The sequence below is a fragment of the Monodon monoceros genome, unplaced genomic scaffold (assembly GCF_005190385.1).
Source record: "Monodon monoceros isolate NGI ecotype Baffin Bay Population unplaced genomic scaffold, NGI_Narwhal_1 Super_Scaffold_1, whole genome shotgun sequence".
In the NCBI taxonomy this organism is placed as follows: domain Eukaryota; kingdom Metazoa; phylum Chordata; class Mammalia; order Artiodactyla; family Monodontidae; genus Monodon; species Monodon monoceros.
The window spans coordinates 68,824,127-68,847,962 of record NW_021703765.1 but is presented as its reverse complement, the minus strand read 5'-3'; the positions used below and the strand labels follow the sequence as shown (position 1 = coordinate 68,847,962).

General features: G+C 49.3%; 1 protein-coding gene across 7 annotated transcripts in view; it reads left to right on the top strand.

Moving 5' to 3' along the window:
• The window catches only part of CMKLR1 (chemerin chemokine-like receptor 1), a 43,837-nt gene extending 36,260 nt beyond the window's left edge, over window positions 1-7,577 (top strand). For 5 of the 7 annotated variants that reach the window (XM_029228798.1, XM_029228776.1, XM_029228790.1 and 2 more), the window contains one exon: window positions 391-4,191. In XM_029228798.1, coding sequence (XP_029084631.1) covers window positions 394-1,491 — 1,098 coding nt within the window. In that variant the 5' untranslated portion in view covers window positions 391-393 and the 3' untranslated portion in view covers window positions 1,492-4,191. Of the gene's footprint in view, window positions 1-390; window positions 4,192-4,775 lie in introns of those variants that run through there. The other 2 variants (XR_003794457.1, XR_003794467.1) reach the window with 2 other exon arrangements.
• Window positions 7,578-23,836: the final 16,259 nt, after the last annotated feature.

The window sequence follows — 23,836 nt, the reverse complement described above, 5'->3', positions numbered from 1 at the left end:
GGAAGCAAAAACATGGTGGTCCAGAGGGACCATAGACTCTGAAGCTGGGGCCTGACTCCTGGCTCTGCCTCTTCCCAGCTGTATAACTTTGGGCACGTGACTCAAGCTCTCTGTGCCTCAGTTTCCTCATCTGTAAAATGGGGTTTGTAACAACTTTCATTGAGTTATTATGAGGATGAAAAGAGTTTACATACCTCAACCCTTTAGAATAGTACCCGATATATAGGAGGTGCCTGAGAGGTGTTAGTCCAGTAAATAAAATAGCAAAGCCACCCACCTGGCCTTGCTCACAGCCGGGGAGGACACGGTCAGTTGCGCTGGCTTTAACGTCAACCTTTTAAAGCCAGTTCTCATCAAAGTTCCCCTAACGACCCCTGCCTCCGCTTGCAGAGAATGGAGGATGGGGATAGCAACGCCTCCCTCACCTATGAGTACGTGTACTCTGATGATTTCGACCCCATCGTGGTTTTGGAGGAGTTATCTCCCCTGGAAGGCAGGGTGGTCAGGATCTTCCTGGTGGTGGTCTACAGCATCATCTGTTTCCTCGGGATCCTGGGCAACGGCTTGGTGATCATCATCGCCACCTGCAAGATGAAGAAGACGGTGAACACCGTCTGGTTCCTCAACCTGGCCGTTGCGGATTTCCTGTTCAACGTCTTCCTCCCAATCCACATCACCTACGCCGCCATGGACTACCACTGGGTGTTCGGCACAGCCATGTGCAAGATCAGCAACTTCCTGCTCATCCACAACATGTACACCAGCGTCTTCCTGCTCACTGTCATCAGCTCCGACCGCTGCATCTCCGTGCTCCTTCCCGTCTGGTCCCAGAACCACCGCAGCGTCCGGCTGGCTTACATGGCCTGCATGGTCATCTGGGTCCTGGCTTTCTTCTTGAGTTCCCCATCCCTCGTCTTCCGGGACACAGCCCATGTGCACGGGAAAATATCCTGCTTTAACAACTTCAGCCTGTCTGCCACCAGCTCTTCCTCGTGGCCCACTCATCCCCAAGTGGACGCTGTGGGCTTTGGCCGGCACGTGGCGGTGACCATCACCCGCTTCCTCTGTGGCTTCCTGACCCCGATGCTCATCATCACCGCCTGCTACGTCACCATCGTCTGCAAGCTGCGGCGCAACCGCCTGGCCAAGACTAAGAAGCCCTTCAAGGTCATCGTGACCATCATTATCACCTTCTTCCTCTGCTGGTGCCCCTACCACACGCTGTACCTTCTGGAGCTCCATCACAGCGCCATGCCTGGCTCCGTCTTCAGCCTGGGTGTGCCCCTGGCCACTGCCATCGCCATTGCCAACAGCTGCATGAATCCCATTCTGTACGTCTTCATAGGACAGGACTTCAAGAAGTTCAAGGTGGCCCTCTTCTCCCGTCTGGTCCATGCTCTGAGTGAGGACACAGGCCACTCCTCCTATCCCAGCCACAGAAGTTTCACCAAGATGTCATCCATGAACGAGAGGGAGACCAGCATGCTCTGAGCCTCGCCTGGAACACCCCCGTCCCCCGTGGATACTCCCAACCTTGGAGGCTCAAAGCTACGCCTTCTCGAGACCACGGCAAGAACATCTTGGGCGCCCACAGATGCCCGCTGTATTTTGCATGGGGCTGAACTGTGTTTTGAACTGGGAATCCAGGGCTCAGAACTCCTTTCTTCCAGGGGTACGGCGGACAGAGCATGCTACGGTGCTCAGCCTTGGAAGAGCATCCCGTGCATCCTGGGAGACCAGCCTTGACTGATGCAAAGCAAAAAAGGGAGAATTCTCAAAAGCACTGCCATGAACTGGGATGGGCATAAGACAGAGGGATCAGTTACCTACCTGAGTGCTTCCCAGGAATGACAGAAACGCTTTTCAAGGTCCATTCCTGGTGTGAGCAGAGGAGGTCAGAGCAAACCCAGTGTGATGTAGGTCACGCCTCGCTCATATCCCTCTGTCAATAGCTGGCCAGAAATCCTGCCACTCAAGCCATTCCTCTGGGTTAGGGTGTGTGGAAATGCACACACCTTCTCCAGGTTCCCTGGGAAGAGAAGGTGACATATGAGCACAGGAACTCCCGGGACCATGCATTTGACTTTCAGATCAGCTGAAAAGACAGGCAACAGGTCCTGAGGAGCCATGGGGCTCTTTGTGAGGGCAAGAGAAGCAGGGCTGTGATGAGGACTCAGGGGTTTGGGGGAAGGAATGAAGAAAGAAAAGACCTTTCAAAGGGTGCGTGACATGTATCAACTCACCCTCGAAACTCCCAGGGCGATGGTGCTTTGGGCCGTAGCTATTTTGGGGTGGGGGTGATGCCAGCCCCTTGTCCCAAGCCCTGTTCTCACTTTGCATTTGTTACCCTGGGCTGGTTCGAGGTGGGCAGCTTCACCAGCAGCCTCCACCCCATCACAGGGATTCCTCCCTCTTCCCTGATCCACTGGTTCCTGCTGGAGATGCTCAGAAGAAAACACTCCAGGGCAGGAGGCAGATGGGAGGATGGTGGGGGGCATCTACGCCTTCCCAACTTCCTCAAAGCCTGGCTGGAGGCTAGTCCAAAATCAGCTGCAGGAAGCAACCTCGGAGCACCTCACGGGCTGAAGCTGAGTCCGAGGGCTCAGTCCCCGAGCTTGAAGCAGAATCTGGAGCCTGGCTCACTGGACTGTGCTCCTTAGACGCAGGGCCGAGGGGGGCCCACGGGCCTAGGGCCCCTCCTACGTGCAGTCACCTTGTCTTTTCTGGGGCCCACACCTCCCTGTGCTGCAGTGTCATTGTCCCATTTACAAACGACACAGCTGAGGCTCAGAGAAGGGAAGTTACACACCCGACGTCACACAGCTGGCCAGGGGCACAGTTACCCGTCTGAACCCAGCTCCGTCTGGTCCCAGAAACTCTGTTCTTTTATGGATAATGTATCTACTGAGAATATTCTAGACTATCCCGGTAACCTACATTTATTTAGCACTTCTGTGTTAAGCACTTTACATGTGTATCTCATTTATCCCTCACAGCAGCCCTGAGTTAAGTACAATTATCCCTTCCCTTTTATGGATGAGACATCTGGGGCTCAGAGTTTAAGTAACTTGCCCAAGGGCACCCAGCAGGTCTCTGTTAGAGTCTGGCTAGGTTTGAACCTAGGTCTGTCTGGCTCAAATAAGTCGGCAGAGGCTTGGGGTTTTGACCGTAAATATATATGCGCCCCTCAGCAGATTGATGTAAACATCTTAAGGGCTTTAAAGGCAGCTTTGCAAATAGTTTTCAAAAACGATACAACGTGGCAAAGAAAATGTACTTGGCTCCCAGCTCCCTTGGCATCCATTCACAGCCACCCACCCTGGCTCCCACCTCCTGTGTCCCCCCCAGCTCTCTGGGGGAGGGCAGTGGGGAGAGAGGCCTGACGGGAGGGCCCTTTGGCCTCCAAGTGTCCATATTCTGCTCTCTTCCAAGTTTCTTTGTTGCGAAGCCACTTCAACAAGATACAGTGAACAGATGTAACGTCAACACAGCACGGGCGGCAAGTTCCCGAGGCCATGGGCTGTTTGGAATCACACCTCATTAAGAGACAAACTGTTCCTTCCCTTGTTGGGTCAGTGTGTTGGTGAGGCAGCTGTGAACTGACCCCACTGGGGCCTCCGATTGTTTTGAGCAACCTGAACTTAGCTTGAGCTAAGGGAGCTTTAAATATTGCCCAGCGCCCCCTGTCACCCCCTTTCCCAACTTCACAGGGGAAGCATCCAGGGCACAAGATGGAGTGGGACGTGTTCCAGGCCCCAGAGACAGTCACCAGCCACTCGGGGAGGACCGTGCTGTTCCTTGGGGCTCAGCTTCTCGTTCCTTCCGGGCTGCGTGCAGGTCAGGCCAGGCTGGGGAAGCCAGGAAATCATTTTGTCATTGGAAAAGCTGATGAACAGAAACGAAATGAAAGCCAGCTGTTTTCCTCCTCGGAGCCAGGGCTCGCTCTTTCTGGCTGCCCCACCAAGTCTTCCTGTTCTGATTGTAGTTCCCCATCAAATGCTTAAGTGCAGCCATAACACCCTTTTCAACCTTGTCCCTACAGCTCCTGACGACCCCACAGGTCACACATACAAAGGCCCTGCAGTTCACAAAGCACGTTCACCTGAATTACTCCACAGGCAGCCAACACGCTTTGTGCCTGAGAGCCCTCCCTCCAGGGCCAGGACCCGCCAGTTGGAGCCTCCGTGCTGCTTCCTGGGTTTGGTGGGTGGGTGGAGGGGGCACGGGGCTGTGGGCAGAGGGACAAGCAGAGAAGATGCTGTTTGAGGGTGGGGGAGAGGGAGGGAGGAGGGAAGCACAAAGGAAACAGAGAAGGACAATGAAGAAAAGAGATCTGGCATTTATCAAGCATCTACCATGTGTCAGGCACAAAATCTCATCAAACCCTCAAAAACGGTCCTGTGAGAAGAGAATCATCAGACCCGCCTTGGGGAGTGCAGAAAGGGAGGGTCAGGTTGTGGACCTCACTTGTTCAGGGTCACACAGTAGTAAATGGAACTGGGTCTGCTGCCTGAATTCCCAGCTTCTTCAGCCCTTGGGAGGATGGAGAGGGAGGGGGGAGGGGGAGGGGAAGGGAGAGAAGAAGTAGGAGCAAGACAAGAGGGAGGGGCTCAGAAGGGGGGACCGACCCAGGCGCTGGCTGAGGGAGGAGTTTGCCTTAAGCCCTTAAGCTTGGAGAGCTTAGGGGCCAGGATGGGTGGGAGAAGAGAGCAACCAATCATGAGAGCCACAGGGCCATTCAAACTCAAACCACCCAGGTCTTTCCCATTTTACAGATGAGGGAACTGAGGTCATAAGAGCTGCCCTTCGAGAAATCTGCAAAATTAGGTGGTGCTGGCTTGGATGGAGTGGTCATTGATTCCCCAACTCCTGCCTCTGGCCTCCGTCTCCCGTTCCTTCCTGACATGCTGTGATGCTCTGGCTTTGGAAAATTGCTACTGGGGCTGGTATCCAAGACCAGGGGAACCAGGAAGCTGCTCGTCAGACCTTGAGGTAGGGGGCTTGCTTGCTTCCCCTCTCTGAGGACAATATTTCTCTTAAATAAAGAAACTGAAGCAAGCGTGGGGCTCCATGCTGGGGGGTCCTGACCCTTGCCTTCCCCGCCCAACTCGTGGAGTACCACCTGAGGCTCAGAGAGGTGAAATGTCCTGTCCAAAGTCACACAGCTATGTTGTGAGACAGCAGGAGAAGCCCTGAAATTCCCGACCTCCCATTCCCCAAATTTTGAACTTCAAGAAATCCACATCTCGAAAAATATTCCCTCCAACTCATGTAATTTTCCTAGAAACCAAGGATATGAGACAGGTAGTGACTTACCCAAGACAAAATAGCAAGCCATGGCAGAGAAGGGACTGAAACCCAGGACTCCTTACTCCTAAGTCCATGCATCGGGCCACCCAAGGACAGATGCTGCCATTCACACATTCATCTAGCCATCCTTTCAAACACCCAACCATTTCCGTAACCATCTGTTTATAAATCCACCCATTCATCCACTCCACAAACATCTATTTAATACGTCCTCTTTGCCAGGCCCTGCAGGCACTGGGAATGCGGGGATGATCAGTACATACACCATCTCTGTCCTCCTGAGCACATTCATTGGGCAGTGGTGACAGCCAATTAAAAAAAAAAACATACCCCAAATGGAAAACAACCATAGTAAATGCTACCCACATATTATAGAGGGATGTGACCCTGTCCAAAGGCCAAGGAAATTTCCTGGGGGAAGCGACGCCTGAGATGTGAAGGATGGGTAGGCACTGATTCAGTGGGTAGGTGCTGGAGAGGGTGTTTCAGGTGGAGGAAACAGCATGGGCAATGGCATTGATGTGGGAGGGAGCAGAATGGCTCTGAGCGACTGAAAGTGGGTGGAGGCTGCAGCAGAGCAAGTAGAATGAATAGGGACCAGATAGGATGGAGAGGAGACAGGGCCAGACGGTGGGATGGGGGTGAAGGGGAAGCCACGTTTAAGGGAGTAATGTGCTCAGACCTGCCTATTAAAAGGATGCCCGATGCCCAGCGCTGCTCTGGGGGACAAGATGGAGAGGGGCGAGAGGGGAAGCGGGAGGCTGCTGCGGCATCCAGGTGAATGCCCTGGTGCCTGGACTTTGGGAGCCAAGGTGGAGCTTGAGAGAAACGGACTATTCCAAAGCTAGTTAAAAGCTACCCAAGCTTTCTCCAGGGACCGGTTAGCGGGAAACCAACCCAGGGCTCGTTTCAGCTGCACAGAGACCTCGGTGCATTGCTTTATTGACGGAAATTAATTGTAAATATTATTCAAATGTACCTCCCAATGCACACTTATATTTCTCAGGGGAGCCCTCTGAGCAGTTAATAAAGCCCTATAAATAATACCTATATTAACCTAAGAGGAATGGAAGCATATTAATGCCGCAGTTGTGGGTGGTGGCTGAGGGGAATTTAAGCAGACGACACTCCAAGTGCTTGAACTTGGGGTTTAACCTTGGAGGTCACCGAGTTCTGCCCTGGGGGATCCTCCAGACACCCTGCAAGCACTTTCCTGTCATTAACCCATTGAATCCTTACAGCGATCTTTGTGGTAAGGACCATTACCATCTGCCTGTACAGATGAGGAAACTGAGGTTCAGAGAGGTGAAGTGACTTGCCCAGTGTCACACAGCTAGTAAGTGGTAGAGCTAGAATTCAAACCCCAGTCTCTTTGGACCCTAAAGCAACTTGCAAACATAAACTGTCCTCTGAAGAGACTCCTCCCTGGAGAACGATGGCAAGCATGTGCTCTCTCTCCAGTGTCAGATTTTGAGGCGGTGAGAGTGGGGGAATCTGAGAGATAGGTTTTTCGTTTGGAGGGAGGAAGTGGTGTCTGGGTGGCTTTGTCACTTCCTCCTGAGCCTGAGAATCTTAGGGTTGTTGAGTTTGGAAGGAACTCTGCTTCATCAAGTTCATCCCTTCCCATCCCCCCATTTTGCAGATGGTGAAACTGAGGCTTTTTTGTAATAATATTGGGACCTCCTTCCTACCTCACTGACTGCTGTGAAATGAGATGTGTGTGGAAATGCTCATGTGGATCATTTTTAAATACCATTATTCTACAGACCTGGACATTCACCAAGCTACCCTCTTCACTTCTTAGTTTGTTGACAAGGGCTTTGGTGCTGGTCTGCCCTGCAGGACCCCTGCCTAAGACCTGGGAGTCACTGGGAGTTTCCAGCAGAGTCTTCCTTCCAGGGGAAACAGGAGATCTTGGAAAAACCTGGTACAGGGCAGAGACATGCTGTGTTTGGGGCATAAACTTTACCCTTCAAAATTGTCCTGGGTATGGGTGAGAGATGATCTCTATCTTGATGTAGATGGTGGTTCCATGGCTGTCTTCATATGTAAAAACCCATTTATCTGTACATATAAGACTAATGCACTTCACAGTAATTAAGTTATGCCTCAATTAGAAGTATTTTTAAAAATAAAATAATTCATGGCGTCTGCGGGAATGACTTCCCACTTGCATTGGCAGCATAGACAGACCCAGGTTTGGGGGCTTCCCTCTGATTCAAGGGAGCAACTCAGAGGGGGGTAATCCCTGCAGGGTCTATCCAAAGAGGCAGGACCTTAGGAAAGACTGAGCACACCCTGCCCAGCTCTGTCCCCTGACTCAAAGGGCTTCTGATGGTTAAGGTCCAGGATCACATGGGCTCAGGAGTCAGACTGAGTGGGTTGGAACCTCAGCTCCACCATTTACATCAGCTAGGGTCAGGGCTAAGGTTAAGGCTCTATGACCTTGGGCAAGCTACTCAACATCTCCAAAGCCTCAGTTTTCTCATCTGTACAACGGGTATAATAGGAACTTGCAGCTCACGGGGTTGCTATGGGGATTAAAGGAGATGTGGCATGTAAGCATTTAGCAGGTGTTGGGCTCACACTCACTGCCCTCTTTCATCTAGACATGCATCCACCCCATCACTGGTCTCCCCACTTCCAGCCTTGCCCCCCGACAACCACTCACCACAAAGCAGCCAGAGTTAGCATCCATCCGTCACAGAGTACAATAATCCAAACCTTTTACTGTGGCTTACAAGGCCCTAGAGGACTGACATCACCTCCTCCATCTTTATCTCGTGATGCTCCCCAGTCACGCATTCCTCTCTGCGTCCCCAAAACAAAAGAGGCAGGTTAACAACGGCAACAACGCTAACACATCCAAGGCTGTTCCCACTTCTGGCCTTCGTGTCTGCTATCCTGGGACCTCTGTTTGCATGACTGGTTCCTCCACCTCCTCCAGATCTCAGCTCCAGTGTCACCTCCTGAGAGAGGTCCTTCCTGACCCCTTCCCCCACTTAAAGTAGCCTCCATCCCCATTCACTGTCTATCAGATCTCTTGTTTCATTTTCATCATGGTACCTCCTGCCATCCGGATTGATTTGATTTATTTGTTTAGCTGCCTTAAGACTGTCCCCCTACTGGACAGTGAGCTCCATCAGGGCAAGGACCGTACCCATCTTGCCCACCTGTGTATCCCCAGCGCCCAGAGTGGTGCTTAGCACAGAAAAAGTGCTCACAGTATTTTGTTGAACAGATGAAAAAATAACATAAGCTGATGTTATTTTTATCATCATTATCATCATCTAATTTCATGACGATCATCATTACATCATTTCCAAAGTACTTCCACATTTTTTCCCATATTGATGGAACTTGGAAAGGGTAGGACTATCCCCCATTTCACAGACATGGAAACTGAGGCCCCAGGTCACCTAGTTTGGAAGTGGAGAAGCCACGGTTCTTTCCCTTGTACCATTAGGAGCGGTCACAAATGAAGGAGGCTTCCATCGAGTGCTTCTACCTCCCTTGGTTTTTTCCCTTCCCTTTTGTCTGATTAATTGCAGCCTGAAACTAAAGGAACCAGATGCCTCCCTCCTCCTCTTTCTCCTCCTCCTACTGTTTTGTAGTTCTTTTCCGGACCAGGACTCTGTTAAGGATTTGGCTGGTACAACCATGACCACAAGCTTCCACTTAGAAATCATGGATAGAGCAATCAACTGGGCCCCAGGTCTGTGTTGGGCACTGGGTGATACTACAGCAGGAAGCACAGCCAGATAATGATTCCCTGATGCCCAAGTGTCCCTGGAGCCCAGATGCCTAGCTTTGGAAGGGGCGGATCTGGATTATCTTCTCCCTGGCTTCCATCATACAGATGTTTGACACACCTATAGAGTAAACATCTGGATAATAGAATGAGTTTCTGGTTGGCTCCCAGATGCTGGTGCCACAGAGCAGGGACACACACAGGGAGGTGGGAAAGGGGGCTCTCAGCCTTGGCTTGTGGCTGCTAACAGCCTATGAGCCCCTGGTTCACGGCAGGCAGTTTACGATGCTCAGGGTCCAGCGCTTTACTGGGAAGGTTTGACTCATGATGGGATTTTAGGCAATTCCACATCCATCATCCCATTTCATCCTCATTAGAAGCCTGAAGCATAAAAGCGTCTTAACTTTGGAGATGAAGAAGCTGAAACTCAAGAGCTCCAGTTTCCTAGAACCACACAGATATCCATTAGGGTACTTATTGCCATCTGGAATAATTTCGTTTATTTCTGTGTTTAACTGCCTTAAGGCTGTTCCCCTACTGGGCGGTGAGCTCCATGAAGGCAGGGATTGGTGTATATCTTGCCCACCTCTGTACCCCCAGCACCCAGAGCTGTGCTTAGTACACAAAAAGTGCTCACAGTATTTTTGTGGAACGAATGAAGAAATAAGCACAGCTGATGTTACTTTTATCATCATCACCATCATCGAGTTTATGACAATGGCTATGACAATTCACCATTTCCAAATTGTTTTCACCTTTTTTTCTATATTGATGAAACTTGGGAAGTTTCATTGATTTTTATTGAGTACCTACACTGTGCTGGGCTCTGGGGATATGACAGCAATTACTATCCTCACTTTCCTGAATCTTACAACATATTAGTATGGAGAAGAGTTGAGATTTGATCCCACGCCTGTATTGCTTGGTGGCTCATACCCTTTCACTAGATATGCTGCTGCTTGTGTTCAATAAATGAGGTACGAAGAAATTAGTACAGAAGGGAGAGAAAGGCTTTCTGTTATAAAGCCTTGAACCTCCCAGGAGTTAGAGAAGACTCACATCTTGCCTGGGAGTTGCTGAACTGGGATTGATTCTGGGGGCCAGGATACATCTGTCAGCGACTGCTCCCCCATCTCTGACTCCTCAAAATAGAAGAGTGATTTGATCCAATATTCCTTCCCTCCTTTGAAAGAGCATCAGGGAGCTGGCATTGCTTAGCCCAAACGAATGGCATGCTAAAGGTGGAATTGCAGGAACCGAGAAGGTTGAAGGAACCAGAAACTGGGAATGGAGCGGGGGCTTCCCTGCTCCCCTTGCAAGCTCACCATAGGGACAATGGGTTTTCAGCTTGTTGGAATCTTAAACGTCACCCCTTTCTTGTTCCTGGATTTCCCAGGTGTGTCACCTGCTTATAAACCTCATCCTGGTCCCCTGGCCACAGCATCTTCAAGGATGCAGACAGTTCTATGGAAACGGCTTGCTCAAGCTGAACACGTCAAAGCTGACAAGACTCTTATGGTCAGTCTAGCGGAGCCGCTCCACTGGATCCCTGATGGGACTCCACAGTTCATCGGAGGTGGGCCAGGGCAAGAACCCAGATATCCCCACAGCCGGCTCCACTGTCCTCTGCTCTTCAGCGTGGTTGTCCATCCCCTTCAACAGCTCCATCTTTTTCTCACATTTTGGTTCAGACACATCAATCTGTGTCAACCACATATTCCTTTATAGAGCATTAATTGCTCAGTTGATTTCCTAGCAAACCTAGTAAAAGAACCACAACTTATTTAGGCAACGCCCTATTGAGGGACATGTAGATTGTTTCCTTTTTAGAAGTGTCATTGTTGGCCATTATTGTTTTTGTAACTCCCTGATGGATTCTCCCCTGAGAAGCTAGGTATAGCTGAGCTTCTGAAGCCTGACCCTCAAGCCCGGGGGAAATCTGCAGATCTGACTAATCTGAGCTTTCCGCACACCAGCCCCACCTCAGGTCTGGACCCCACCTTCTCCCTTGGAGGAGAGGGACACGCTCTTTGGAGGCCTTAAGAGGAGCTCAGCCAGCTCAGGAAAGAGAGGCGGGTGCAGTAGGCAGTGATCACACGCATAGCCTCTGGAATGAGGCCAGGTTGATTGGGCAAATAACTTTTCCTCTCTGAGCCTCAGTTTCCCCATCCATACGATTCGGAGTGTGGGGGAAAATGTCTTGCAGGGTTGCATGAGGATTCAATAACATAATCCATGTCAAGAGCTTATCACAGCATCTGGACAATATTACACGCCCCCAAAGTTGCTAGCTCTCGCTGTTGTAATGTTTTATTCCATTTTTTCCCTTTTACTGGAGCTACCAGACTGCACTTGCTTTGTTATCTCTGGGGGCCGTGCCTAATTCAGACCATTGTTTCAGGAGGCTGCGCAAATCTGCTTAAATTACGTATTGGGGTTGCACCTCGAATGCTTGCTGCAGTGTTGGTGTGTGAAGAAAATGTGATTTCTTTGTCTGCAGCTGATCTGGTCTTCCTTATGACATCTGTCCCAACTTCTCCCACCCCCCTGCATTGGCAGAAAACAAAACAAAAAACAAACAATTAAGCTTTACCCATGTTGTGGGTTGAAGTGTGTCCCCCAAGTTCATGTGTTGAACTCCTGACCCCCAGTACCTCAAAATGTGACCTGCTTTGGAGATAGAGTTTTCACAGAGGTAATAAAGTTGAAATCGGTCATTAGGGTGGGTCCTAATCCAATATGACTGGTGTCCTTATGAAAAGGGGAAATTTGAACACAGACACATACAGAGAAAAGACGACATAAAGAGACAGAGGGGGAAACAGCCATGTACAAGCCAAGGAGAGAGATGTGGAGAAGATCTTCCCTTCTAGGCTCTCAGCAGGAACCAACCCTGCTGACACTTTGATCCTGGACTTGCAGCCTCCAATTGCGAGACAACGTGTTTCTGACGTTTAAACCGCCCGATGTGTGGTAGTTTGTTACAGCAGCTCTAGCAAACGAGTCTAACCCCGTTTTGACATTTTAGTCCAGGTGATAGTTATACAGGTTCCTGAGGTTAAGTATCCTCCTGCTTTTCTCCTGGGGTGGTTTTGGGCATGTGGAGGGCGGGGCTTGGTCTCATGGTCCCAGGGGATTGTGGAGGAGTCCAGAGCTCCTGAGGGCTCCCTGACCCAGTGCGTGTGGAGAAATGTCTCCATTCTCCCTGGTCCTGTGTGTGTGATTATAAGACCAGGGAAAGAGGATCTTGCCCTGGGCTTGGCTGGTTAGCTTTCCCGTGGCTCCCCTGAATATGAACCCCAGCACCCCTCCTCTGCCCTCCTCCCAGTTTGGACTGAGGTGAGGCATCCCAGCTTGTGTGAAGGTTACCTGGTTCTGCCCCACATCCATACCACATGAGAACTGAGGGTGCTGAGAAAGCCAGTGAGATGAGGCTGTGATCTAGAGAGCCCCCCTGTCCTCACTGTACCTGGGGCAAAGCTGCAAGAAGGAAGGCCAAGCAAATGTCTCGGCAGTCCTCTCTCCTGAATCCTTCTCCCCTTCTCCTTCTACGACTCCTGGTTCTGGAAAAAGAAGCATCTTTTCTTTTCATCTCCCTATGTTGTATTCCCCTATCATCTGGTGGTAAGCCTCGGAGTTGTAGCAGGAAGGGGGTCTGCTCTGCACCCTGGCAGAATCCAGGAGCTAGGCTTTCTTTTGTGTGTTAAAAGAAGAGAATAAAGGAAGTTGGAAAATCCTTCCTCAAGACAACAGCCCGCCTTTAGTCCACAGCTTTGCTGCAAATCCCATTGCGTGTGTCAGAGCAGAATATCCCATCATTCTTCCTATTATACAACAGGTCCAACTCTCTTCCCACGCGCACAGCCTCTTGAGGCCAATTGGACAAAGATGTTGCATTTGGAACACTAATAATAAAAGCTTCCTTTTATTATCATTTCCGGAAGAGCCACCTGTTACCATTACTTCTTGACTTTCTGCTGCTCCCAACAGGGTTTGAGTCTTAAAAAGTGGAATGAAAAAGTCATAATGATCACTATTAAGATCATTATTAAGAACTTTCAACCATTATTGACAAATATTCTACATTTCACATTCAGAGGAGGAATGGAGGCTTGGAGAGGTGAAGTCACTTGACCAAGGTGACTGGGTTGGGGAGATAGTATGGCGATGGGAGTTGAACCCACCTTTGTCTGACTTCAAGCTGTTTATCCTTGCACTAGGAAGAGTGCATCATTGCAGCCCAGGAATGGTGTTGCTGTAATCAGGGTCCTGTGCACAGCCGCATGTGATTTTCTGCCCACTTAGGTGAGCTGCTTCCCAGATTTCTGAGGCCTGGGACTCAGCCAGCGTTAGTCTCCTAATGCATCTGTAATAGGATTAATGTTGCCTGGAATCCTGGGCATCCTCTCTCCCTTCCTGAGCTCTCTGCGTCCCCTGGGTCAGAGGGTTGCCGGGAATTAGAGACCTATCCTGGATCTTTGGAGACTACAAGAACAGATGCTCAAGCCATTCCCCAAACGTTCCATGTGCAGTGCTGTTTGCAGCCATTCTGGCTTACAAGAGGCTTTCACCTGCCTGACCTCACTGCACCCTAAAAGTTTACTGGGACAAGGGGGATGAGCCCCAATTTTAATGAGGAGGAACCAGGTGCTCAGAGAGGTCAAGACATGTGCCCAAGCAACCCAGCTAAGGAATAGCGGTGCCAAGACTAGAGTTTAGGACATGGCAGCTGCCAAGTTCTTGGGCTCAGTATTGAACTTGATGACCCGGCCACCAAGTGTCTTCTACACTTTGTGCCTCAATTTCTTTCTTTCTTTTTTTTTTTTCATCTGCAAAAATGGAGAAGCAGTGCAGGTTCTGAAATGAGGTGCTAAATCAGAAGGCAAGACACTTGTGTTTGAGTCCTACCTCTGTCACCGGGTCTCTGTAACTTTGAGGTGGTCGTGTTCCCTTTCTGGATCTCAGCCTTTCTTTCTGAAAAAATAGGGAAGGGGAAGGAGATGGGTTTTGACAGGAATGCAGTTATCAGAAATTAGCCTATAACAGGTACCTACTATGTACCAGGTACTTAAGACACACATCACTTCATCGAATCCTCCCCAAACCCGGGGAGGCTAGCATGGCTATACACATTTTATGGATGTGGAAACTCACGTTTGTGTGTTTCCAGAGGCTTGCTCTTGGCCAGACGACCTCTAAGGACCCTTTAAGCTCTGACATTCCAAGATTCTAGGCAGAGGGTTTAGACAGATCAGGACTCAAATCCTGCCCTTGCCACTTCCCAGTCGTGGGACATTCTGGACTACCAGCTTCACCTCTCTGAGACTCGGTTCCTTCATCTGCAAAATGGGTCCATCGTGTCCACCTGTTGGAGTTACTGACATAATTGAACGATACACTACATATAAATCCACCATCCAGCATGTGGTAGACGTGGATCTTTCTGTCCTTTTCCTGCCCACACTCACGGAATGTTTGAAAGGAGGAAGAAGAATCTCTTCTCTCTGCAGCAAAATCCCTTCCCCTCCCTCCTTCCCTTCTGTTCTGCTCTACCACACTCAAGTTCCAGCAGTTGCGCTTAATTGGATTTAACTTAATAGTTTTATAGATGCCTTTTGGTTCAGAGGACGAAGAGGCCTCTGGGTAATTTGCACATTTTTAACAAACCAAATAAAGAGCTGATAAGCATAAACAAGTGCGTTTTAATTGGATTAAGGGAAAGCTTTGCTTGGGGACTGCAAACCACAAAGGAGCTGGAGAAAAAAAGGGCTCCTGGAGATTTCAGACTTTCTGCTTCCTTGGACCTCCAAAGCACCCTGCACAAGGCTCTGGTTTCTTTCTAATAAACTGCGTTCTGGTGTATTTGTGTCCATGTCTTACTTCCTACGTGAGATGGCAGCATCTTTCCCCCACCATCGTTCCCCACCTGCTGCTATACGCCATGTGACAAGTGGTTCAACCCTCTGCCTTTGGTCTCAGACCCACCAAAGTCCTGACTATTCCATGCTTCTCTTGAGCAATTCATTTAATCCTCTAAGCCTCAGTTTGCTGTGAAAGGGGTTGGTGGTGTTCTCTGAACTGTACGGTTAGTGTGAGAATTACATGCTGGGAAGCTGCCTGCTTCTGAATAGGTCCAGGAAAATGGCAGCCACTAATAGCGGGGGAGGGATCAAAGTCCCTATTCTCATGGGGGCTCACATATCTGTGAGCCAGATATTCTAATACTTATTGTCCAAAACATCCCCAACTGATGGGGCAGGGGGTTGTTTTGTCATGTGAATCCCTGCACAAAATTTAAATATGCAGACAACTAAATTCTCATACACTCCTTCCTGGAGGGGATATAAAACAGTGCAGCCTCTTTGGAAAAGTTTGGCAGTCTCTTTTATTAAAGTTAAACATCTGTTTACCTTGTGATCTGGCAGCAATTCCATTCCTAGGTATCTACTCAAGAGATTGAAAACATTATGTTCACACAAAGACCCACATGTGAACATTTGTAGTAGCTTTATTGATAATAACCAAAAACTGGGAAGAAGTCAAATTGCTATAAATTGGTGAATGGGTTAAAAAAAAAAGAGTACTCGGAGTACTACTCAGGAGTGAAAAGGAATGAACTATTTACATATGCAACATTGAGTATAAATCTCAAAAGCCTTATGTTAGCTAAAAGAAGCAAGGCTTGTATGACTCCATTTACATGAAATTCTGGAAAATTATAATGATAGAAAGCAGACTAGTGGTTGCTAGAGGCTATGGGGTGGGGGGTGGAGGGAAGGAATCGGCTGCAAAGGGCATCAAAGAACTTTCTGGGGGGAAATGGTAATGTTCCATAGCATGATGGTGATGGTGGTGACGTGATTGTATATGGTGATGGTTAAAATTCATCAAATAGTATAGCTGAAATGGGCAAATTTTGTTATATGCAAAATATACTTCAATAAAGCTGATCAAAAAGCAAAAGGAAACATTGAGCCCACAGTGGAAGACATACTGATATTGACAACAATAATAATTAAATCCCTTCAGTGGGTCAGGCTCTCCACATACACGTCTCACTTTCTAGACCAGAAAACTGAAGCTCAAGAACATGAAACAACATTTCTAAGGCCACACACCTGGGAAGTGGCAGAGCTGGGACTTGAACCTGGGAAGGTGAAGGCACCTCATCCAGGCTCCAAGACCAAAGAAATGGCCATCCTGTTGCTTGGGAATCAGGCCATTTGCTAGGGAAAGATGCAATCCTAACACCTGAGGGGGCGCTGGTTTCTCCTTGGGGATTAGCTAACAATTACCAAATCCATGCCGCCAATGAGGTGGAAAGCAGCCTCTGATAACAATATTTAGCACTGAAACATTGCTTTTAAACATTAGCTTGCTTCGAAGGTGTGTTTATTAATTAAACACTTTCCATAGCCCTGGGAGGCAAGAGAAGAGTGGATGGCTGGCTTTCCAGGGCAGCAACCAAGAGGAGGAAGAGGGTGTGATTTTCCCCAGGTCGGGCTCCTGCCAGCCTCCCATCAAGACCCAGTGGCCTTAGTCCACTTAGCCCATCAACGCACAGAGAAAGGGCACGTGGTGGGTGACTGTTCTCCGAACCATAGTTTTGACAAAAGGGAACGTAGGTGTGAAATACAGTTTGAGCAAACCTCTTTCCCCCTCCAGACCTTGTTCCCAGTGGGTTGGCATGTGTGATTCTAAGTTGTACATATGCCCCTAGTTGTCCTATCCTAGGGATGATTGGATCGTTAGGGGATCGCCCAGTTCAGTGCTCTGGTTTTACAGAGGGGCAGGAGACTGGGAAGTCCAAGAGCAAGGTATCAGCAGATTTGGTGTCTGTTGAGAACCCAATTCCTGGTCTGCAGATGGCTGCCATGTTGCTGTGTCCTCTCATGGCACAGAGAAAGTGATCTAGTGCCTCTTCTTCTTTTTATGAGGGCACTAATCCCATCACGAGGGCCCCACCCTCATGACCTAACCTAATCCTAATCACCTCTCAAAGGCCTCACCTCCTGGTACCATCACACTGGAGACTGGGGCTTCAAAATATGAGTTTCAGGAGGACACAAACAGATAGTTTATAGCTGTTCTTGATCCCTCAAGTTAGCCAATGGCAGACAATTTTCCCGGTTATTACAAACTGAATTAATTCCTCATTTGCAAGAATCTTCCACAACACCATGAATAATCATAGTAATGATAATAAAGAGAATACGTTTGCACTTTTTATTCCCTCTGTGTATAGAGTACTGTGCCCAGTACAAGAAGTCCAGTAGTTATATTCCATGATAATCTCCATTTTAGAGATGAGGAAACTAAAGCTAAGAGATCTTTGGCAGCTGGTCCCAAGTCACACAGCTGATTCCAAAGGTAAGTCAGTTTAGTCTGATGCTGGAGGAGCTCCATACCCCGCTCCCCGCCCATTTCACTGAATGAGTGAATGAATGAATGAACAGCTCCCCTTTTATTGTATTACACCAGGGTTTGCCAGCATTGGCACTATGGATATTTTGGGACAGATCATTCTTGGTTGTGGTGGCTGTTCTGTGCTTTGTAGGATTTTGAGCTACATCCTTGTCCTCCACCCAAACCAAAAATATCTCCAGATATTGCTAGGTATCCCCAGGTTTAAATCCCCCTTGATTGAGAACCACTGTATTAGAGATTAGGATTTCACATTTGGTTTTGATTGAAGATAGGGTTCCACTGCCCTAATTTGGAAACCACTGGATTACATGATTTTTAATTTCCTACTTTAGGTCCCAAAGAGCCTAAATGCTCCTTGAAACTCTATGCAAAACTCGGTATGCATGGGTATATGTGTATGCTCACATTTTTCTGGAGAGACAGTTCATGGTTTTCATGAGATTTATAAGCTGATGTGACACCCCCTTCCCAGTCTGATGATTAGACCTGTGAGGTTTTATGCCCCTCTTTGTTCTTTCTTTGGTCCCCCCACTCAAATTTCTCCTCCATCACCATCATGAAAGGGTCTGAGGCCACTTCTTCTCCTCCAGCACAGTCTGTCCTGGGGAAGAAGCCATCACCCTGCCTCTGTCGGCTGGGAGGAGTGGTAGTGACAGAGAGTAGGAAGGACTTTCCAGAGAATCACTGAGCTGTGGAGTAAGAGATTATTGCTTGGCAGTTGCCATGGGAACCTATAAACCAACCTTGCTGCTGAGAACCCAGACTTGTCTGGAGCACCAGCTTCCAGCCTTGTCTCTATCTCCTCTTCACCCGGTGGTTCCTCAACCCCAGAAAGGCCAATCCTCTGCATGATGTGTTTTCTTCCCTCATCTCCCATTGCAGCAATCTTCTCTGTGTTGACCTGAAAACCACCCCTTCCTTCTCGGCTCTGCGCTCATTTCTCCCCCTGCAAGGCAGCATTGTGGCTAAACATATGGACTCTGAAGCTAGACTGCCTAAATTCAAAGCCCAGATCTATCATTTCCCAGCTGTGTGACACTGGGCAAAGTACTCAACCTCTCTGAACCTGGATTTCCCTCACTGTAAAGTGGGGAGACTAAATGTCCCTGTCTCCCAGAGTTCTGGCGATGATTCATACCTATGAAGCTCCTAGCACAGCGCCCAGCATACAATTAGTACTAAATAAATATTAGCTACTGTCATCACTCTGAATAGTTTTTCATTCTCCTGCCTTCCTGACCATTGTCTGGGCAGGTGGATCCTTCTATCCACTCACCATAAAGTCTGTGATAGCTGAGAGGCTGGTGGATGGTGTTAAATGTAATCGACGTATTCATTCTTTCACTGGGTCAACGTTTGCTCATCTGGGCCAGGAAGCACGTGGAAATCCAGAGGCGAAGACAAGGTTCCTGCCCTAACAGAGCTCATGCCCTGAGCACTGAGAGAGAGAGACATGCACCAGCTTACTGAAGAGATCACAACAATGGCCACGTCCAGAGTTGTTAGAGGAGGAGTTGAATTTCGTCTTTGTGATCGGGGAAGCTGCCTGGAGGAGGAAGATCCTGAGCTGAGTCTTAAGGAGGCTTTCCAGGTAGAGGGGGCAGCATGAATAAAGGCATGGAAAAGACTAGAAATAGCACATATGTGCCTGTGTGCTTTGGGCAGTGGTATGCTGGCAGATACTTAACAACTGGCTCGCCAAACAAAACGAAAAAACCACTCACCTGATTTGTAGCAGTTGCCAATTTCCATGGTGTAAATATTCTCACCATGGCCAATTTCAAGCTACCGATGTGATGTCACTGAATGTGAATTTGAGAAGAGATGTGCACAATGGGCTTTTGAGAGCTAGTATAAGTGGGCTGCACCACACCATCGGCTTTAGGGGCTCAGGCTGGGGGTGAGAGAATAGAAAAACAATTCAGTATTACTGGAGAGAAAATTCAGGGCAGCTAAGGGCCTGCTTTGGCTGATGACTTGTGGTTTTTCTCTGAATATCCTTTAAGAGTCCGTGATAGACTCATTCAGAAAATCAACAAGTATTCTGGTCACACCTGCTGTGTGCCAAGCACTGTGCTAGTTCTAGGGATACGTAGATCTCGATGCGTGAAAAGCCATGGATGTAGGGATGGTAATAACAATCCTTTGAATGCTTCTACCATGGAGCATAGATCGGAGCCAGTAATTATCAACAAGGCAATTGTAAATACGACTTTGCCTCCCAGCAAGCCCACCAGATCCTTCACATCCACACCTGGACTCCATCTTTTGGGAAATCTGATCCAGAAGGTCTAGGATAAGGCATGGGCATTCCACGTTTTGGAAGCCCGGGGAACTCTGACTATGGGTTGGGCGCCTAACTCAGGTCTTGGAAGAGAATCTGGCCTCTAAGTTGCTTCCTGTTCCCTCTCAACCCCGACATTAGGACACACACAAGTCTTGTCCCCCCCAAGATCGACCCCCCTCTCTCACTTCTGGAGGATTGTTCATTCCCCATAATTGTTTAGCAAATGATTCCAGAATACACAAAAATCATTTTGTTGCAACACATTCCATTCTATAATGACATCATTTCAATTAGCTGGCAGAGGCCTGAAATAGAGATGCATGGTACTGCTCGGATAAATCACCACCTTGGTTTGAAAGTGGATTTAAGACAGCAGGGGTGGGGGGTGGGGGGACGAGTGGACAGAGGGGATAAATATTTCATCATTTCTTCCCTTCTTGATGTTCTGCCAGTTTGTTCTCATTTCCATGCTTCTCCCCCTGCACGCCGGCAGATTGCAGACTGTAAATTTGAGGGGAAATAGTAAATGTGCAAACGTGATAAATAAACATGTTGGTTTTGTGGGGACGGATATTATTATCATCCAGATTTACAGCTCTCCTCGCCTGCATGCTTTATTGCATTTGGGGAAAAGCAGAGCGAGGTTTTCATGTTACATTGATCAACTTTCTGCCCTTCGCCCCCGTAACCCGCTCTGAGTCATTTAAATATCAACCTAGACCAGGGACACAATCCGTTTCCCTGGGAGTGAATGCATCTTGACAGGTGTTTTCTTTGGGGATAGTTATAGCTGCAGAAGCTATCATCCTGTAGGGTGCTTTTGTTTCCTCCCTCCCCCTTTGTCATTTCTCTAAAACTGAACATATTTTTGTTTTCCCTGTAGGAAAAAGTGCCAGATGGATGATTTAAATCTCTCTCTCTTCCTGTCTCCTTCCTGCCTGTCTCTTTATAGTCTACCCTCTTCTGTCCTCCATCTTCGGGACAGGTTCTGGATCCTTCGAATCCAAGTGTCACCACCAGCGTTTGGGCCACACGATCAAATTACTTACCGTCCCTGAGTCTCTCACCACCCTCGGGGCCGTGCTTTTTTCTCCGGGGCTCCTTGTTGCCAATTTGTAGGGAGAACTGAGTGAGATATTTCTGTCTGTTGCCACCTTCCCTCCCACAACGTCACCCCAACTAGATGGTGAACTCTTGGGGACAGGGAGCTATGTCAGTTTACCATACCCCCCCCCCCCCCCCCCCCCCCCCCCCCCCCCCCCCCCGTTCTCCATCTCAGTCAAAGGACCTCCTTCTGGAGATGCACAGACAGAATCTTGGTGCCCCTTTACCTTCCTGGCCACCTCCCCTTCCCTGAATCCAGCCTGTCACCAGGTCCTGTGGACTCCTTCCCCAGCTGTCTCCACTCTCTCTGCCTCTTTCTGACCCCACAGCCCCTCTATTTTTTTTTGAGTGTCCCCAAAGTGCCAGGAACTGAGCTGGTCTCTGACCGCTGTCCCCTCTCAAGAGGACCAATACAGCAGCCTCTATAGCAACTGCCCCATCTCCAGGCTTGCCCCCCGCCCTCTCAGTACTTACTGTAATAGCTAAGGGATGGGGCAGTGGAGCACGTGCCTGCAGATTCTGTTGCTAAGGAAACCACTTCCTTGGTTACCGGCCTGGGTAGCATTTGTCTCACTGGGTCTGGATCCCACTGAGTCGCCCCCACTCTCCAGGAAGATGAGGAGGAAGAGGTGGGAGAGAACAACAGGGGTGGGGAGGAAGGGAGACAGGGAGCAAGAGACAGGCAGAGACACAGAGATTAAGAGAGACAGGGAGAGAGTTGCTTGCACAAAGAGAAGCAGAAATCAAGAAAGAGATTACGATGGAAGAGAGAGAGAGATTCAGGGATGGGGGGAGGGAGAGAGAGAGGAGAAAGACAAGAAAGAAAAGAGGTTTAATGAGCAGCTGGAAGAAATGAAAGAGACCACAAAGAGAGAAATTGAGAGCAGGAGGCAGTGTAAAGAAAAACAGTGACGGGGGTCGGGATGGCCAGAAAACAAACCAATGCAAGAGAGATGGGGGGAAGGGAAGAAAGCCTCTAGGAGGAGCTGGGTCCCTGTAGGACCTTGCCCCCCACCATCCCCTTTGCCTCCCCATCCTTTTCTCCCACCCACATTGTCTACCAGGGATACGTTTGCAGCGGCCTCCAGGGTTCCTGGAGAAATCAGGAGGAAATCCCAGCCGTCAGCAGATGCTGGGCCCTGTTTGTTCTCCTTGAGTTCTGGAGGTGTACCGGAGGTGACAGCAAGATGAGAGCCTACGTGTCCCGGCTTGCAGGCCAGGCATGTCCCCTGCCCTGGGGACCACTGGAATGCAAAGCTTTCCTTCCTCCTCAAGTGCCAGGGTTTGGGTGGCACTTTTTGGAGAGGGCACACAGACACATCAGACACTGGGCGGTCATCACACCAGCCCGGGGGATGCAGCATCACCACACAGAAGGGCAGTTGAACACAGAGGCAGAGACAATGTTACACACCAAGATAAACAGTTCTTCACAGGCAGTTAAAGTTGCACAGACATCAAAGCAATTATGCTCCCAGAACATTCTCTGTCTCTGTCTCTTACACACACACACACACACACACACACCAGAAAAACATTCCATCTGTGACCTCGCCTTACATGACAGTCTATCACGTGGTAGAATTATCAACAAAACTTGTTTTTAATGATGGTGTTGACCTGAGGAATCTTCAGACAGAGGCTGGTGGTCTGAGGTGACCACCAGCAAAGAACTGGCCCAGGTCTTGGACCCAGAGTCTCCCAGAGAGAGCTGACCTCTAAGAGGGAAGGGAGGCCAAGCCCTCTAACTGCTTCGTGAAAGAAGACTAGAAATTTGCCTGGGGGAAAGAAACACGGTACAAAATACATTCAGAGCCCCCTGGCTGGGCCCCGGGGTGGCCCGAATCCTACAGATGAGGGGCTCAGGGAAGAGAACCACAGGTCCAATCCCCTGGCCCTTCTCTTTGCATGGCCACGTTCGAAGGGGTAGAATGTATTAGTCATATTCCTCTTAAAAAAATATATCTCTTTACACTCGCCTTCTCCACAGTCTCTTGGCTATTTGGGAATGAGCATTTATCTGCACCCCAAGGCTTCAGAGGTGGCTGCTTGGGGGGCTGCTCCAGACAGAATAGCAAAGAGCTGTGACCTATGGCTTTTGCACCTACACGGTGGGGGGATGGTGTAGGTGCACAAATGTGGGCTGGATGCGAAATCACTGGTACCCAAGGTGGGGGGGAGAGATGGGATCCTGGATCTCAATGCTTTCTGAGATAGATGATCAGTGATTCAGGTCCTCGGGAATCCTTTGGTTTGATGTCTCAGCATCAAAAGAGCAGCGTTTGTATGGACATGAACAACCACCCCACTCACCCCGTTCCTTAACCCCCTAAGAGAAGCTGGCCTATGACCAAAGGAAGGTCTATGGTCTGGGAAGGTAGTGGGGGTCACTTTCGCTCATGGTTCCACCTGATTTGGAGCACTCTTGTTCTCTCTCCTGGATAGCAAGGGACCTACTGGTAGGGGTCAGAAGGGCAGTGTCAGATCAACGTGTTGGACCCCACGGTGGGGAGGTGTGTTACCAGAGCTCTCATTCTCACTCAGATTCTGCATGTGGCTTGTGGCCATCCTGGTGAGATAATGGTTGATGCCTGAGGACCCTGGAAGTGGGTCACCACCTGGATACAGCTGGGGAAGAAAGGGAAGAATTCCAGCCCTCGAGGTGGACAGGAACCGGGTCATTTCTCAGGAGCGCTGTGACCTGGTAGGGGGGTGGATTGGGATGTCAGTGACCCCACGCGGTGGCCCCAGTTAACCTGCTCTGAGCACCATTGCTTCCCTGATCCACCCAGAACGTCAGAAACCTAAGGCCGCAGAGAAACCTCCCAGCAATCTTTCTTCAAACAGAAGTGGCTAGGATAAACCCTGGCGTCAGTGCTTCCTGGGTGGGGCAGAGACGGGGAAGCTATGAGTGCTCAGCTCAGCACGGAGGAGAGTCTGGGGCCACGTTTTTCCAT